Source organism: Apteryx mantelli, chromosome 6 (genome assembly GCF_036417845.1).
Source record: "Apteryx mantelli isolate bAptMan1 chromosome 6, bAptMan1.hap1, whole genome shotgun sequence".
Lineage (NCBI taxonomy): Eukaryota > Metazoa > Chordata > Aves > Apterygiformes > Apterygidae > Apteryx > Apteryx mantelli.
Window position 1 is genome coordinate 11,237,027 of NC_089983.1, and position 15,547 is coordinate 11,252,573.

General features: G+C 46.4%; 1 protein-coding gene across 1 annotated transcript in view; it reads right to left on the minus strand.

Annotated features, from left to right (window-relative positions):
- CPS1 (carbamoyl-phosphate synthase 1) overlaps positions 1-15,167 on the minus strand; it is a 99,510-nt gene extending 84,343 nt beyond the window's left edge. Inside the window, exons 1-4 of the mRNA XM_013952187.2 lie at positions 15,045-15,167; positions 5,214-5,323; positions 1,727-1,871; positions 124-213 (exon numbers count right to left, since the gene is read on the minus strand). Of these exons, the coding sequence (XP_013807641.2) occupies positions 124-213; positions 1,727-1,871; positions 5,214-5,323; positions 15,045-15,167 (468 nt within the window). The remainder of the gene's footprint in view (positions 1-123; positions 214-1,726; positions 1,872-5,213; positions 5,324-15,044) is intronic.
- Between the last annotated feature and the right edge of the window lie 380 nt (positions 15,168-15,547).

The following is a 15,547-nucleotide window of genomic DNA, read 5'->3' on the forward strand; positions in this document are numbered from 1 at the left end:
AGTACAGACTGGCGAAGGTGTCAGAGGAGAAGAGTGGTTACCAGCACAAGGCCAGCGGTTCTTTCCCCCAGTCCCATCCACACAGGTCTGTTCTCATAATGCAGCTACCCCTGCATCTCTCACCTTTTCTTCCTGCAACCACTCTCCCAGGCTCTTAGCAGCCTGCCGGTGACTGTATTCATTGCTGTAATCCAGCACCACCAAACCTGAAACCTGCGGAGAGAAGAAACGGCATTTTGCACTGAAGGTTCACTCTGTACTTGTCCCGTACCTTCCAGGTTTTCACTTTTCATCCACTGCAAGTCATATCACGGACAAGACACTAAGCTAAAAAGACCATTCTCTGACATGGTGGCTGTTCTTATACAATGCCATACTGGTTCCTCACAGTGGGACTGCATAGAAGAAGTAACTGGCAAAGACAAATGCTTCCATGCTTTGTCATGATCGTACCTGGGTCATTTTAGTTGAAAATTCACAGAAGAATGCGGCTTCCAGGTAACCAAAGCTGCAAATTTGGTTGAACTGAGAAAACATGTCTTGTTAGAAAGAGAGATTAAATTTAAGCCAAAGTGTCTCACTTTGGATTTTTTTTTTTTTTTTTTTTTTTTTTTTTAAAGAAAGCTCACTTGTAAGTGACACTTCTTTTCAAAAGGCAACTCCATTTTCCAGTGGCATTAGCAGCTTAGAAAGAAGTCATTTCACCTCAGGACAGATAAAGCATTTCACTGGCACTGCAGTTACACGATTATGCTTCATTTTTCAGTACTGCCACCGCTACATGGATGCAATCCTGCTCCTAGCCAGTGCCTCCTTGGCAAAAGGATACAGAGCCTAAAGAGCACACAGACCTTCCCTCTTCTCTGTGGCCACGTCACACATGGGGCCATCACAGGTGGCCTTACAGTGCAGAAATCGCTTTTCAGCTGCCTTGACATGCTGCCTTTTTGGAACACACTTGACAACATTAAGTTTTGATCTTTACTTAAATTTCCCCCCCCCCGTTGTTGCTTTACTCTTACTCAGAAGGAAAGAACCAGCTGCATCCTTCCTCCAGCACTAAAACCTCTCCTTGAATGTTTGCTCATCCAGTACGGGTACAATACCACACCCCACTGCACTGACAGCTTTTCATGCCAGAATGGGCCAGGATACCATACGGCTTCCCTTAATTTATCACATGCTACCAGTAGGGTCAGGAAAGACTGAACAGGCCAGAGACATGATTCAGTCCAGCAAGAGAAGCCTAGCTGGGAGAGCACAGGTTCCAGTACAGCCTAAGTATTGGTCCCTGCGCTAGTAAGTACAGCCTTCTCCGCACAACCATCACCTCCCCTTTGTGTGACAGGGCAGGCACACAGAGAAGTACCTCTGCACACAGGAGCTTCTCTGGCATTTGATTTCTCTGTGGCAGCCAGTCCTGGGCGGACACAGACTTATCTTATAGGGAAGGGAATGTGGAAAAAAAAGCCATCCAGGACAGCAGTTCACAAAAACTGTGCCACGTGTACCACTAATGGGACACACAGCACTTTCAGACAGCACAGGACCTGCTACAGAAAGCAAGACAGTATCTGCTGGTCAATACCCAGAAGAAAAAACAAGCAAACAAAAAAGTTGAGAATTGTTGATTCCTTTCAATTTCTATGAAGGTGAAATTTTCGGATGCACAGTCGCACACGCTCAACTTTCTAGATGCCCCTACTTTGATCAACTCTGGTTTTACCTTGATTCCGTCAGACTCTATAAACCTCCTGAGGCCCATTTCGTCCAAAGCAGCCGTGTCAGGCACTCCGCCATTCCCAATTATGGGGTTAGCTAGTGTAAGAATCTGTCCTTTGTAGCTGGGATCTGTCAAGGCTTCGGTGTATCTAGGTCAAAAAGCAATAGAAAGGCGAGAGGAAAACAAGAGAGCAAATAAATAAATATAAGATAGGCCTGAATTTCCATACGACAAAAGACAGAAACAGTGTTTATGTGAAAACATTCAATTATGTTCAAGCGCCTGCCTGACTGTTCTCCCCAGTAAGGGAAGATCTAGAAGTGTGGTGAAACATTTTACTATAATGGAGGATCAAACCTAAGATTTCAGATTTTAATGGGGAAATCAAACTTAAGATTTTGCAAAACCTACTGTATCAGCTCTGGATCCAGCAGATTCATTCTCACTTTCAACCCCAAGGAGGGTGACAGGATAATTACGGTCTTCCTACCCACACTTCTATTCTGCAGCTTCAAATTAGTAAGCCCGCCTTCACTTTCTCCATTATACTGTTGCATACTGTTGCAGCAAGCTGTTAAACAACTGCTGTTTTTCAACCCAAAAGCAGCTGCAATTCAGCAACTGATGAAGTTATCTACACCAATATTTGGCCAAATGCATTAAGATGCTCCAAGATGAATCTGCCCTATATAGAATATAATTTATTATTGTCATCATTGTTTAAACAGTACATAACTAGCAACCCCAACTGCCTACCAGATATCAGCAAGTCACAAGAGACATTTTTATGGAACACTGGACTTGCTGCCAGAAGTTTAATTGTCAAACATTGGGAAACTCTTTACAAAACCCGGAACGGTTGCAGGCAGATACAGACAATGCAGTACAGCAGCCAACTCTGAGAACTGATGCGTCGAATGAACAATGGCCATGAAATATTTCCAGGTAAGCCTCTCCTTGAGTTCAAATCTACATTTCCTGCTGTGGGGTAAACATCCACGCAAGGTGCAGGGTAATCGCAGTAAGCACAAGGCACGTGTACATTTGGCATCTCTCTCTCCTTCCCAGTCAATTGGTCATGCTTCCCAAAAAACTCTTTGTTAATGACAAAGCTAATGTAATTAACCTTTGCATGTTATTTGTAATCAGCAAACAAGGACAAAGAGCCACTGGGCTTGGCTGAGGCACAAAGGCACAGCTCTGCATTGGGACATAATGTCCTTTAAGCAGGCACGATGCCTCGTGGAGCAGATGGGAGCAGAAGCTCTAGAGACGCTGCAAGGTCCAATCCTCTGTGCGCCTGCCCAAAGCCCTGCCTGAGTTCAGGAAATTCCTGTCAATCACTTCTCTTACTAGAATATCATGGAAAACACATGCAGACGTATTGGAAGCAAATGCATTTATTGAGCTAATTGAAACACGGAAACATTTTAGGAGTTTTAGTTCTTTCTCTTTCTTAATTGAAAAACTCCTCCCCTGCTTTTCTTCCATTCCAAACGGATGGCTGCAACACTAGGATTTGGGGGGGGGGGGGGGGGGGTTGAGCAAATGCTTCCAAAAAGTTCATCCTAATGCTTTTTAATGAAATTTCAACATTCTGCACCCAAAATGGTGCTCTCTGCCCTCTATCCTAGAGTAATCGGACAACATTTCAGCTAGCTTCAGCTACTTCAAACCCCAAAACTGTAAGTACATTGTAAGTGCTTTGCCTCCCTCTTCTACAACACGAATCAGAGTGTAGGAGTCCAGATGAGGAGACAAGGTACAGAACACCACATTAATTGTCTCATCACAAAGCTCATTCTGACCCCGCGCAGGGTCTAGAAACAGCCAGGTCACAGAAAGCAATACTCTGAGGCTTAAAACCTGCTATGGCAAAGTCGTCCCTTTACTAGCCTCTTGCTCCCTGCACTGACAAATAGCCACAGGCTCAGACAGGCTGTAAAAGGCCCCGACCCTGCCAAAGCACCTCCTTCATGCAGGCGCTTAGCCTCTTACTGTGTCAAGGAAAACCTTTAGCCGGGTTCCCTCGGACATAAAGTTTTGCTCAGCAGCACTAGGTAGAGCTACAGCGTTTCTTTCACTGGGCAGCAGCCCCTGGACTGGCAGCGAATCCTGTCACTTCTATGATCTGCCACGATGCTGCCAACTCTCATCCTCCTCCTCATCTCCAAATCAATCAAGGTTACGTTCCTGGAGAGTGCACTGAAGATACAACCTTATGTTTCGCATGTTCCTTCCATCCCCATATGCTCCACAGAGCAAAACAGTTCTCCCTTCTCACACACATCCTCTCCAAATCACCAGAAAATGAGCAAACAGCTTCTGCTGCCACGCTAACATGTGGAAGGGAAATTAATCCATCAGGTCCTGCCCGACTTTTGTGACGTGACAAGATTTATTGCCCATAGTCTATCACAGAAAAGAGAACTCTGGTGCCCTCCATCATTCTGATCTATATTAAACAGTTGTTTGTTGGCAGGTATATTAACACAGCAAGTAATTAGTGCTGTCAAAATGCTTAAATAATTGCCTCCTAATGCAAAACTTTGCAAACAGATTCCCCTCTGCAGCAATTTAACATTCTTACCAACAGGACCATTTAAAAACTCATCCTGTGGGTACTGGTTTCTCAAAGGGAGAGCAGAAATTGGAGAGCACAAGGCAGCTGGGCAAAGGCAGCTATGAAAGACTGCAGGCAAAGCTCAAGCACCAGCAACCTCAGAGCTGTCTCACCTCCCCAGGGACGTGTCCCTCTCCTCACCAAAGACCTCATTCCTCTGGCCAGATTTCCTCTACTCAGAACAGTTCACCTGAAGGACTTGCAGCATTTGGCTGTCATCCTAAGCCAGCCATAAGCTTCTACCACTCAAGAAGACACAAGAGCCATGCTAGTTTAGGCATGAATTTGACCCTTCCCTTTAGCTGGAAAGGGCACAGAGTTCAAATGCCTTCTTAACTGTGGTATGAGCCACCACATGTCATACAGGAGAACCCCACCTGGGAACCTCTGGATTTAAAAATTTTGCACTCAGATGGCAAGTTCCATCACCCAGGAGGCTATAGATGATTCAAACCTCCGTATTTGACCCAGAAACTGGAGGGACAACATAGAAATTTAACTGAGATTCTTACTGCCCTGTTCCTGTGCGCCACTGAGCAGATCCTCTGCTCTGAATCAGCAGTGCCTGCATTTCAACTGGAGGTGGGCAGATGTCTGCATACCTCACTACCATGGTTAGTTATATCAGTCTTTAAAGTTGTCCATCACCACAAATGCTCTCTAATGACACAAAAGGACTGACTGAAGTCTCTTCATTAACTCGTTCCCTCTCTATATCCTTAGAGTACAGCGTTTTGGACAGAACACCACAGGCTTGGATAAGCACCCTACGAGCTTGGAAAAAGCAGCTGCTCTGTCATCCCTTTCCCACTTTAAAGTGCTCCGAGAGTAGTTTGCTTCCCTAAACCTCATTTGCTTTTGCCTTACCCAGCGAGACCAGTGTTGAATACGACTTCCCCTGCTGCGGAGGATGGATAGCCAAAAGAATAGCCCTTCATCTTCGTTCCATCTTCCAGCACCAAGTTCGCTGTCTGCGCCTAGAGAAAGGCATACGAAGAAACTCAAATACAGGAGGAAAAGGGTTGATGTTTACACAGGTAACACCTAGGACACCTGCCTCTCGTGCCTCACGCGTTATGCATTCCTGCCCCTCTCGCCTCCCCAGCCACAAAAATACTTTGTCCTCTTTGACTAGTCTCCTGATGCTCTTTTTCCTCCTAACACATAGGAAATACCATCTCCTAATGACAAACCTTTCTGCGAGCAGCATGTGCTGCTGTTACCATGGGATCACCCTCCTCCTGCCACATCACTTGCTCGATTCATCCACCCATTATAGCTTGTAATTAACCAAGATTGTAACTCTGGGGGGAAAGGACTGTCTTTTTCCTCAAGCTTTGCTCAGGGCTTGATGGTGACTATGCTGGCCCTCATACAGCCAGGCACTTTTGTAAGTGCTGAACTTCTGTTGCAACTGTACAGCAAACCTGCTAAAAAAATAAGTGCTTAACCAGACTGGTGTCAGAAAACACAATTCTAAATACAGGCCCATTCCCCGTCAGACAAGGAAAGAGGGAAACTCATGGATCAGACAGACATTCATGGTCTCGGTTATCTCAGGGATAGGCATAAATTGTCCTGGAAGAGGTAGGTATGGAATAAGCAGCCTAGAGGGGAACTTCCTACAAACCAGCAGCTGCTTCAGCAAGCATTTAGGAGAGGCGAGTCGCACCCACGAGGAGGGATGCTAGCCTGGGGTGGTATCTGCCATAACGCAACAACCCTAAGAAAGCAGCACTGCTCTTAAGAGGGGGGTGGGAGCTGAAGGCGGAAGAAGCTTTTGCTTTTTGCTAATCGACATGAGATCTCATACCATGAAAGCAGATGCAGGTGCACTGCATGAATTTAAAATGCTCTGACATAGCAAGTTAATAAAACCCTCTCCAGATCACGCTCCTGGTTCATTTTCTTTCAGCAAGCTCACACCAAAGGAGAGGAAAGATCACTTCTATTAATCTGCAGCTCTCCTTCTCCCTCAGGGACTCTCCTGTCCCCAGCACAGCACTGTGGCTCTCTATCACCTCGTGTACGGCTCTGTCACATAGCCCAAAGTGGCAGATGTGGGGAGGGCTGGTCAGGGTGGCCTCATGGCCACTCACCCTGGGCTCCACACATCCCCATCTTCAGGCAGTAGCATCTTTGCTGAACAGGGTGCTGTGGCCCTGCAATCACTGCCTTCTCCCTTTGATAGGTCTTCTTCCATCCATCGGAAGTGCCGGGCAAAGCCCATACGTTACAAGAACCCACCTCAACTGCACGTCTGTGCCACCGCATTGGCAACAGGGCTCTCACAGGGGTCCGCAACAGGGTCTCCTAACAGACACGCCACCTCCAGACCATGCTGGAGGCTGTGGGCCACTCTAAACCCAGTACTGAGCCCATCATCGTTAGCCTGGCTCAGGGAAAGGCAATGCAAGCTCTGACTATGCACCGCACTACGTGGCTCAAGGCTCCAGCAGGACAAAAATGTCATGTTAGACACCTCCAATACTTGTACTTCAGGTCTCCGCACAGCGGCCATCAGCTGCACTCCCACCCCAGCAGTCTGACTGTTGCACGCAGGCTTTCTGTGGCGACAGCGTGGGCTGCATCCATCACCCCCGCCTCGCACTGTCACCCCCCTGATTTCTGGCCACAAATGCCATTCACCTGCAGATCTCAAGCAGAGCATGGACACAAGCCTCAGTCCCCCTTCTTCTGCCCCTTTGGGTAGACAGCGAATAGAGCAAACACTCCTGAGAAGTTAGCAACCCTCCTTGCTGCCATTTCCCCACCGCTTCAGAGGGACATTCCTGCAGTCCCTGAGAGAGAGCAGTTGGCAAACGTGAAATGGGCGATCCATTACAGACTTAGCACTATGTTCAGCTGAGGAAAACAGGACACAAAGCAGGACTTTTGTAAAGTCATTAAAAGAGTCAATGGCACAGCTGGGTCTTCACCCATACCAGACTAACATACCCCCTTTTGTCTGATTTAGAAATTAAACCTTTCTTAACCTGTCCAGAGGCTGGACAGGAAACCACCTGGGAACTCCAGCTTCTACCAAAAGGTGACCAGGAAATAGGCAACAGAAAGAGAATGAGCTGGGAGATTCATTCAGGCACCAGAATCACTAGCAACCAACAGGGGAAGAGAAAAAGCAAAGCTGAAAACAGATTTGCCAGTGACTTTCAGCATTTAATAGGGGATCAAAATCTGGAAGATGAACCCTTTGGACCCCGAGAAACTTTCACTTCTGGAACACAGGTGGAGCTGCCTCCTGGGCCTGGAGCTGCAGTCACTGAGCAAGCAACAGTGCAGAAACCCCACCGGTCTAAGCCAGAGGAGATGTGCCAAGCGGGTCCACCAGGCAGCAGCTCTCAGCATATCTTTCAATGTGATTTTTTTTTTCTTAAACAGAAGAATTCTTCATATTGGGATTTTTAGAGAAGAACCAACATCAATTTGTTGCAGAATGGAGCAGAAGAGCTATTTTCCATTAGCTGTAAATCAGAAGAACAATCACAGTGAGGAGAAATTTCATTCCCAGAATTGAACGTTTTGTAACAATCACAGCAAACATTCATCTAGAGCTTCTCTGCAGTTATAAATACTGTGCAGATCAATTACTAATGTACTGCAAAATACACTAAAAACCAAACCACACTGCCAAGTAATTGAATTCTGTGCATCTGGGATGGTTTTAGCCTTGCATTTTTTCCTCATTAGTGTCAAACATCCGGTCATTCTCAATAGGTTTAGCCATCATTTCTGAGCCTCCCCATATTATAGGGTGGGAGAGTCAGCAACACCAAACTCCCCCTACACTTATAAATACAGTTTTTGTGGCTAAAACCCCTAGATCTAGCTCAAACAAAAAATGGCAGCTTGGTCAGCTCCCAAATCTCACTGAGATTCTCCTTAGAGAAAGCTGCTCACTTCAAAATGCCTCCAAGAAGCAGTGACTCCTCCAAAGGAAGGGCTTTCTCCCTGGCACAGGGGAGATGCTTCTTCCCGAGAGGGATTTTGGAGCAAGAGCAGCAGCAGTGTCTGGGCCACAGGCTGCATGTGCAAACAAGCAGCTGCTTCACGAGAGCTGCCACACACTCAAAGCATAACCAAAGCAAAGAGGTCAGCCGGGTGCCTTGCACTGGGCTCTGGACAGGACCTCTGCCCTTTCCGAACCCTGCTGAAATCCAGCCTGCACTACTGACATGGGAGACCGACCTCAGGAACCTGCTTCTCCCAGCCTTAGTTTCCAGGGATGGATGCCCCCCGCAAGTAGGCAACACCCAAATATCAACTCCATTTCAGGAAGTTCTGCCATACACTGGCACAAGTTGGGTAATTGCCTTGAATCGCAGTCACAGCTGCAAAACCTGCCTGGCGGGGGGGATTCCTCCAGGAAGCAAAGTCCACATTGGTGGAATGACTAGAAAAGTTAAAATCCACCTAGCTCCTGAGGGCCAAAATCCAGAGCCATTACTGCGACCTTTGAGCCTCACCCTCACTGCAGTAGTTGATAGGAATCTGCATGTCTTTCCCTCCCCACAACAGGCCTCCTGCTCCTGTATGCACCAGACCAGCGCAGAAATAACTTCAGCCAAACACAAGCACTGCTGTACTATTAGAGCCCCTACACCCTGTCCAAGTAATGCAGAAGGACATCCCTGAGCAACCATAACCTGCATGCATGTTCAGCTACGGCAAGGGAGACATGTTCAGATACTTCCCTCCCCTCCTTGATTTATTATTCTTAATTAAGAGCTTGCTTTGTTTGTTGAGCATTCTTGGAGCAATTATTCTTGCTTACATTTCTAGCGGAGGTGTTACCACATCCCTAGGCTGCCAACCTACCTTGTCTTTTCAGTTTTGTTTTTAATGTGAAAGGTGATTTACAGGCTATAAAAAAGGCAAGTTGACCCGATCTGGATTTAGCTGGGAAAGATTTTCACTTAAAAAATAAAAATAAAATAAAATAATAATAATAATAACAACAACAATAACAACAAAAGAGCTGCTGTGAGGTCCTTTTGCCTCCACACTTTTCAGAAGCATCCCTATGTAGCATAGAATAAATCTTTGTTGTAGTTTCAACTAAAATGTTTCCTGCACACACCCCCACTGTGACATACACCATTTACAATCTGACTTCTCCTTCCTACTCACTGGCAGCTTTACCTTAGCACAGCTCCCTGGGCTCCAGAGAGGTTGTAAGGCTCCTGAAGAACTTTGAGGTTGGAGATGGCTAAGAGAAATGGTGATTGATGTTCCCACGGCACTGCTAGATTTTGTGCATATCGTTAAAAACAACTTGAAGAGTTAACTAGCTCAGGTCTCACTGCACTAAGCACTTCACACATGAAGTAAACAAAACACTGTAGCAGTTAAAGAAAAATGAATTTAGTTCCAGTTGCATTCCCTGCTCTAGCAGCCCTCCCCATTTACAGGATGGATGATAAAGATCTGCTCAGTCCCGGAAGATCTGCAGTACAATTTGCTTTTTATAGCATGTCTGCTATAAACCCCTTTTCTGAAAACTGAACAGGTAATTTTTTTCCTCTAGAATTCAAACTTGCCTCACATAGTAACCAGTCAAGCAGCTCTCCCAAGTGCTTCTCTCCAAAGATATCCCGCAATTCCCCTTGGCAAAGCCAAGCTGAACCATCAGCTGCCGGAGGACGCCGAGTACCAAAGCCAGGACAGGCACTGGTGTATGGCACAGGCACAGCCGGGGCTTGACTTCAGTGCCGGCCACTTTATCACCCTCCAGTAAGAAGCTGATAAAACATCTCCTTTCTAAGATGGCCGTAATTCCACACAGCACAACACTTCTAGACACAAAACACACACATTTGGCTGGCTGCACAACAGCCAACATATTAGAATGGCAGAAGAGGCCAAACCCCATCAGATTTCCTCTACAGTGGAAACCCAGGGCCAGGACTGCACTACCTCCACTCTCTCAAGACCAAATAACCAGCAACAAAGTGGAAAATACTCTCTCTGCTGGCAAAACATCTCTTCTTGGAAGCACTAGGCTATCACAGGCTGGAAATCTATCTGGACATTGCTCACAGTCAGGTCTTCTTTTGCCAACCTTTTTTTTTTTTAATTTTATTTTAGCACATTTGCTTCTGGCTAAAACTATGAAAAGCAGAAAGGCAGGAATTAAAAATGAATCAAAAGCCAAGTCAAAGTCTTTAATATCAAAAGAAGATTCACATTTAGGCTAACTTTAGGGAGAAGATTTGGGTTAGTTCCTTTATCATCAAAACCAAAGAGAAAGCAAAGCCAGAAACACAGCACAGATGCTATGGTAGAAAAGTTATGGCTCCTACAACTCAAACTTGTGTCGTTTCTTAAGGCTCTTCATAACAACGCCAAGAATATTTGTCCTGTCTTTCCAGCCCCACCGTCTATAGTGGTTGCAGTACGGGCAGGAGAGCGCTGTACGTTGCTGTTGCTCACCCAGCCCGCAACCAAGCGTCCTCCCCACGCAGCAGCCTGGAGACAAGACCGATGCCCTTCTCCACCACTTCCCACCTGCTTCAAAATAGATTTGAGGAGTCTGTTCACGGTTATCTGAAATAGTCTCTAAAGCCAGTGCTCAGAAATTTTCTTCTTCTCCCTCTCACTTCTAATGGTACTTTTAAGCTTGCTCCTGGTGGTTTTTATAGCACTCTCTTACTGAGCCAGCTATATGGTTACAAGTCACCTATTTATTGCTCATACTACTCTTTACATCCCTATTTAACTACATTGGCCTCAGACGAGCGTTAAATGATATGAGCTTCGAGCTGCAGTCTCTCTGCCTGTTTCTGAATTACAAAGAAGCTCAATTATCCTGCAAGCAGTGACGCCAAGCACTTCAGCACAGAGACGCTTCACCAAAGGCTCCTTCTACCAGATGAAGTCAAGAGCGGTCTCAGACCTGATCTCCATGGGCAAACACAGCCCCAGTCTGCAGGGAAGGGCCCCGTTCGCCAGGGGACGCTGCCTCTCTCCTGCAGAACGAAGGATGGGATGCAGTAGGGGCAAACGGATCTGTGAGTCCCCCTGGCTCCCACTGCTCATCTAAAGTGATGTTTCCTCAAACAGGCTGGGTTTAACTGGACAGAAAACAGTCCTGGGAGAATAATTATTAGGGCTTCTTCTGCTAAAACCACCACTTCTCCCTCATGCTCTCTAACCCCCTTCTTGGCTTATACATAGATCAGGAAGTTTTTCATTGTATTTTGTTATGCTCCCTAAAATAGCCCACTGAGAAAAAGCAATCGAAGGCAACTTAACACTCATTTAAACCTACAATAACGGGATCATTACCTATACTGCCATTAGCCCACACACCTTAATTGCTGTGCATTTCACTCCTTCTCCAAACTTCCTACAAATATCCATTACCCGTAATGACGGACAGAACACCAAGCCCAGCCACAAGCTGCCATTTGGTCACTTGTCTCACACAATTATAATTAACCACTATACTCTTAAGCAAAGCTATGCAATAGGTTGGCCTTTTAGGATCACTTATCCCTAAACTTTCTCTCAGGCCTGCTGGTTTACTGCTTGCATATCTATATTACAGAGGCTCTTTGACTTCTGCTCCTGCATGTCCTGTGGATAGTGGTATATGAGTCTGACACTGCCTTAAAGGAGCAGCCCCAAGCTGGGAAAGGCTCAAGTTTTTGTCTTTCAGGTTTTGAATTCAAACCTGCAGACAGCCGCTGACAAAGGTGGCGTCAGAAATCTGAGCTGAGATCTCAATTTAAAAGCCACAGGCTCCTAAATTAAATATCAGCCATGTTGCTTTCCATGAGTTCAAGCAGCCGCTCTGACAGGACAAACCTCTGTAGGTATTAATCAAGTCGTTTCTAAAGGAAATGCAGAGCCAATGCCACCAACCAAGGCACAGGACATCACAAAGTCCATGCCAGAAAGACACTTCTGGGGCGGGCCGGCTAGCACCGCGGCTTGCAGTGGGCCAGGCAGCCACAACGCAGCCACAAACGCTCCACCAGACTCAGCATTTCTGACACATGGTGGGTTTTGGCTACCCTGTGATAACACACCCTGAAATAGAAACAGAGCCCAATTAGTTCTGATCCATCCAGGATGTATTTGCCATTGCTGGGACTGAAGTTAAACTGTTCCCAGGGGTTTCACTTGGCGCTGCTTTTTAACAGGTGTGTGCTCTCCTTGCCTTCCCCTAGCACATGGCTGTGCCTTTGGCTTTAAGCAACCGCTTTGCAGCTTTACAACTGCAGAATAAGGTAGGCGCTAGAGCAGCTGGTACTGTAGCGGCATCGGAGTAGGGCAGCAGTTTTCCATGAGCATGAAACTTCTTAATTAGGTGCCTCAGCACTGTGAGCTATGACCTGGTAGGTCTGCCACTGTGCAGTTCTTGAATGAGTGACAAAATATGTACCTAACATCATCAATCTGTCATTTAAGGTGGCAGATCCAAACTTCAGATGCTAATCCATCAGTAGAATGCATCAGATCCAGCCAGCTACAGGTGCCTACCAGAATTACCCTGGAACACACAAATAAAAATGTGTCTCAGCAAATACTGCACCAGCAGTCCTAACCACAGGCCACAAAGCTTTACCGGCAGAAGCTGCCTTCCAGTTTGAGGTTACAACAATCTGCCACAGTAAAGTGGTTTTGAACTCACCTCTCATTGCATCACAAGCCTTCGACTGTTGCACTTTGAAGAGCGTGGCAGAAATAACAGAACCAGCTCTAAACAGTTAGTTACGTATCAGAAGCAACTGAGACAAGCCAGGATGTCATCCAGCAGAGCTGTTCAGTCCTGCTTAGATGGCTAGACAGTTCCTAAAACCCTGCTGAACTTGAGCGTCTCTGCACAGATCCCCGTTCTGCGGCACAAAGACGTAGGCACTGGCATACTGACGCTACCGGCAGTCACGAGTGATAAACCAAGTTCCAAGCATGAACCCTGGGCTCTCACACTCTAGACGCAGTGACTTCTGCCAACAGCACCTCTCAGTGCAGTACCTTCACTCACAGCTTCCACGGATCCAGCAATACTGGCAGTAAGTTTTCTCCTTTCCCTCCCACCCCTTTTCAATTTGAAGCACAAAGCCCAGAGAAAAGATAGCCAGAACTGTGTCACGCTCTCTTCTGTCACACTTCTGTCCCAGCACTTTCCTGTGCAGTGCTGAGATTTCCAAATGAAACAAGAGAAGCTGGTGCCTGCCCTGGAAGAATCGAGGGGAGAAATGGCACTGCCCCACCTGAGGGCTCTGACATAGTTTTAATGCGTGGTCAACACATGACCACCACAGCCTCACCAGCCTGAGGAATAAAGTGTCTGCAGTCTTGGGGAGGAACTTAACTCCCCACATCAGAGCTTGTATCATTTCTTTCATACACAACTGCGGTCTACTTCCTCTTCATGTGGTGCCCCTGGGGAGACTGGCAATCATGGTGGGTTTCTAATTCACGAGCAGGACTCCTGTTGCCATCACAAGGAGGAATAACATCCTCCTAAGCCAGATGTGATCGCACAATCAGGATCAATCTGCTGGGAGGAAGATTATCACTGTGTTTTGAGGCACAGTGAGCCAGGTAACAGTTCATGCCTGCTGTACACTCTCAGGGAGGGGAAGACCAGTCCATTAGCAAGTACATCAGTTAAAACACAGGGTCCGTCTCCAAGTGCAGGTGAGACAAAACCAAACTGAGAATTCACATGCTGAAAGAAGGGATAAGAAAAATAGGAATGACTCTTTCCACCTTCATTTTTTCTTTGCAGCTAAGTTTTAAGATTTAATGGGTCTGTTGTCAAGAGCTCAGAGATCTGCCTTCTCTTGGAAATCAGTGGCCATGGAACAGGTCAGGGAAACCTGAATCTACAGTGGACAGAAATGGTAGTAATCGGTTTCCTACCCCATCCCACTGTGTAAAGCTGCATCCACTGGGTACCACAGCCCAAGTCTCCCAGAGCCCTTCCCTTCACCCACCGAAACATCATTCCTCAGGTTACTAATTCTATTACACTGTTGATCCAACAGAATACATGTGCAAGAGCCCCCTTTTTGTCTCTGATGTCAAAATATTGCCAATGCTACACAATTCACGCAGAAGGTCCCAGTTCACCACTGTGCTCTGCTGCAACTGCCTGAGTTACACTGACAAAGCTGGGGAAATGCAGCTCTTGTAATGAAGAGCAGAAGAAAGTTGGGGAATTGAACTAACAGGTTGCAGCCCCTGAAATGAAGGGCTGATACACTGATGTATTCACAGAGAGTCAACTCTACCTCTCTGATTAGTCTCAGAGACAGCTTGGTTTCTGATACATTGAAAATGGATCCTACATGGACCCAATGGGATTACTCACATGCTTGAAGTCACGCATGTGTTTAAATATCTAGCTGATTCAGGCTGCCATGGACTGAAGGAGCTGCCTCTGCTAGCTACCAGCCCTATAGAAAGGTAAGGCGTTTGTGAAGAAAACATTGGATAATAATTAACCGCGACCATGAACTTCCACCTTTTCATACAATTTATCCTATAATTTCCATTCCAGACTACACAAAAAGTATTTGCTTACCCAATAAAGCCCTGTAGCCAAGCAAATCCCTCGCTTAGGGTTCAGACAAATCCCATTTGGTCCATTTTTGCGTGTCTAAGCAAGCACTGTTATCTGCAGTGGGCTATCTCCTAGAGACACAGTAGCTTAGTTACTGTTACCTTGATGCTCAACAACCTGGTACTGGTCCTTGAGAAACTCCAGTGATCAGCAGACACATTGCAGAACTCCAACCTGCCTTTCAAAGCCTTCACCACTTTGCAAGCTGTCAGAATTCTTGTCATCTTGAAACTTGCTGATGGGTAACTAATGTTTAAAGAACACAAGACAAAACAAAAATCTGCTTGTATGTGTTTCTTCAAGATTTGGCGCAGACGATACACTCTTGCAGATTACAGGAAACCCAGAGACCGGAGGCACAGGCGGTATGCCGGACCGACCGCACAGCAATGCCCTACACCTTCCCATTCATTCTGCCATTAAAAGTCTTCGGCACGGCCCCACCTCCTCCTGCCCCTCCTTGGAGGAGTGTTTGCTTAGATGCCCTTGCAACATTTTTCTTCAAGCTGGTTTCTAAGCACTGTTGTAGGGGTTGCGTCACAGGTCAAATACTAGCTCTGCCTTCTGGAGGACAGCAAAACCTGCTAGAGAAGTTGCACCTGCA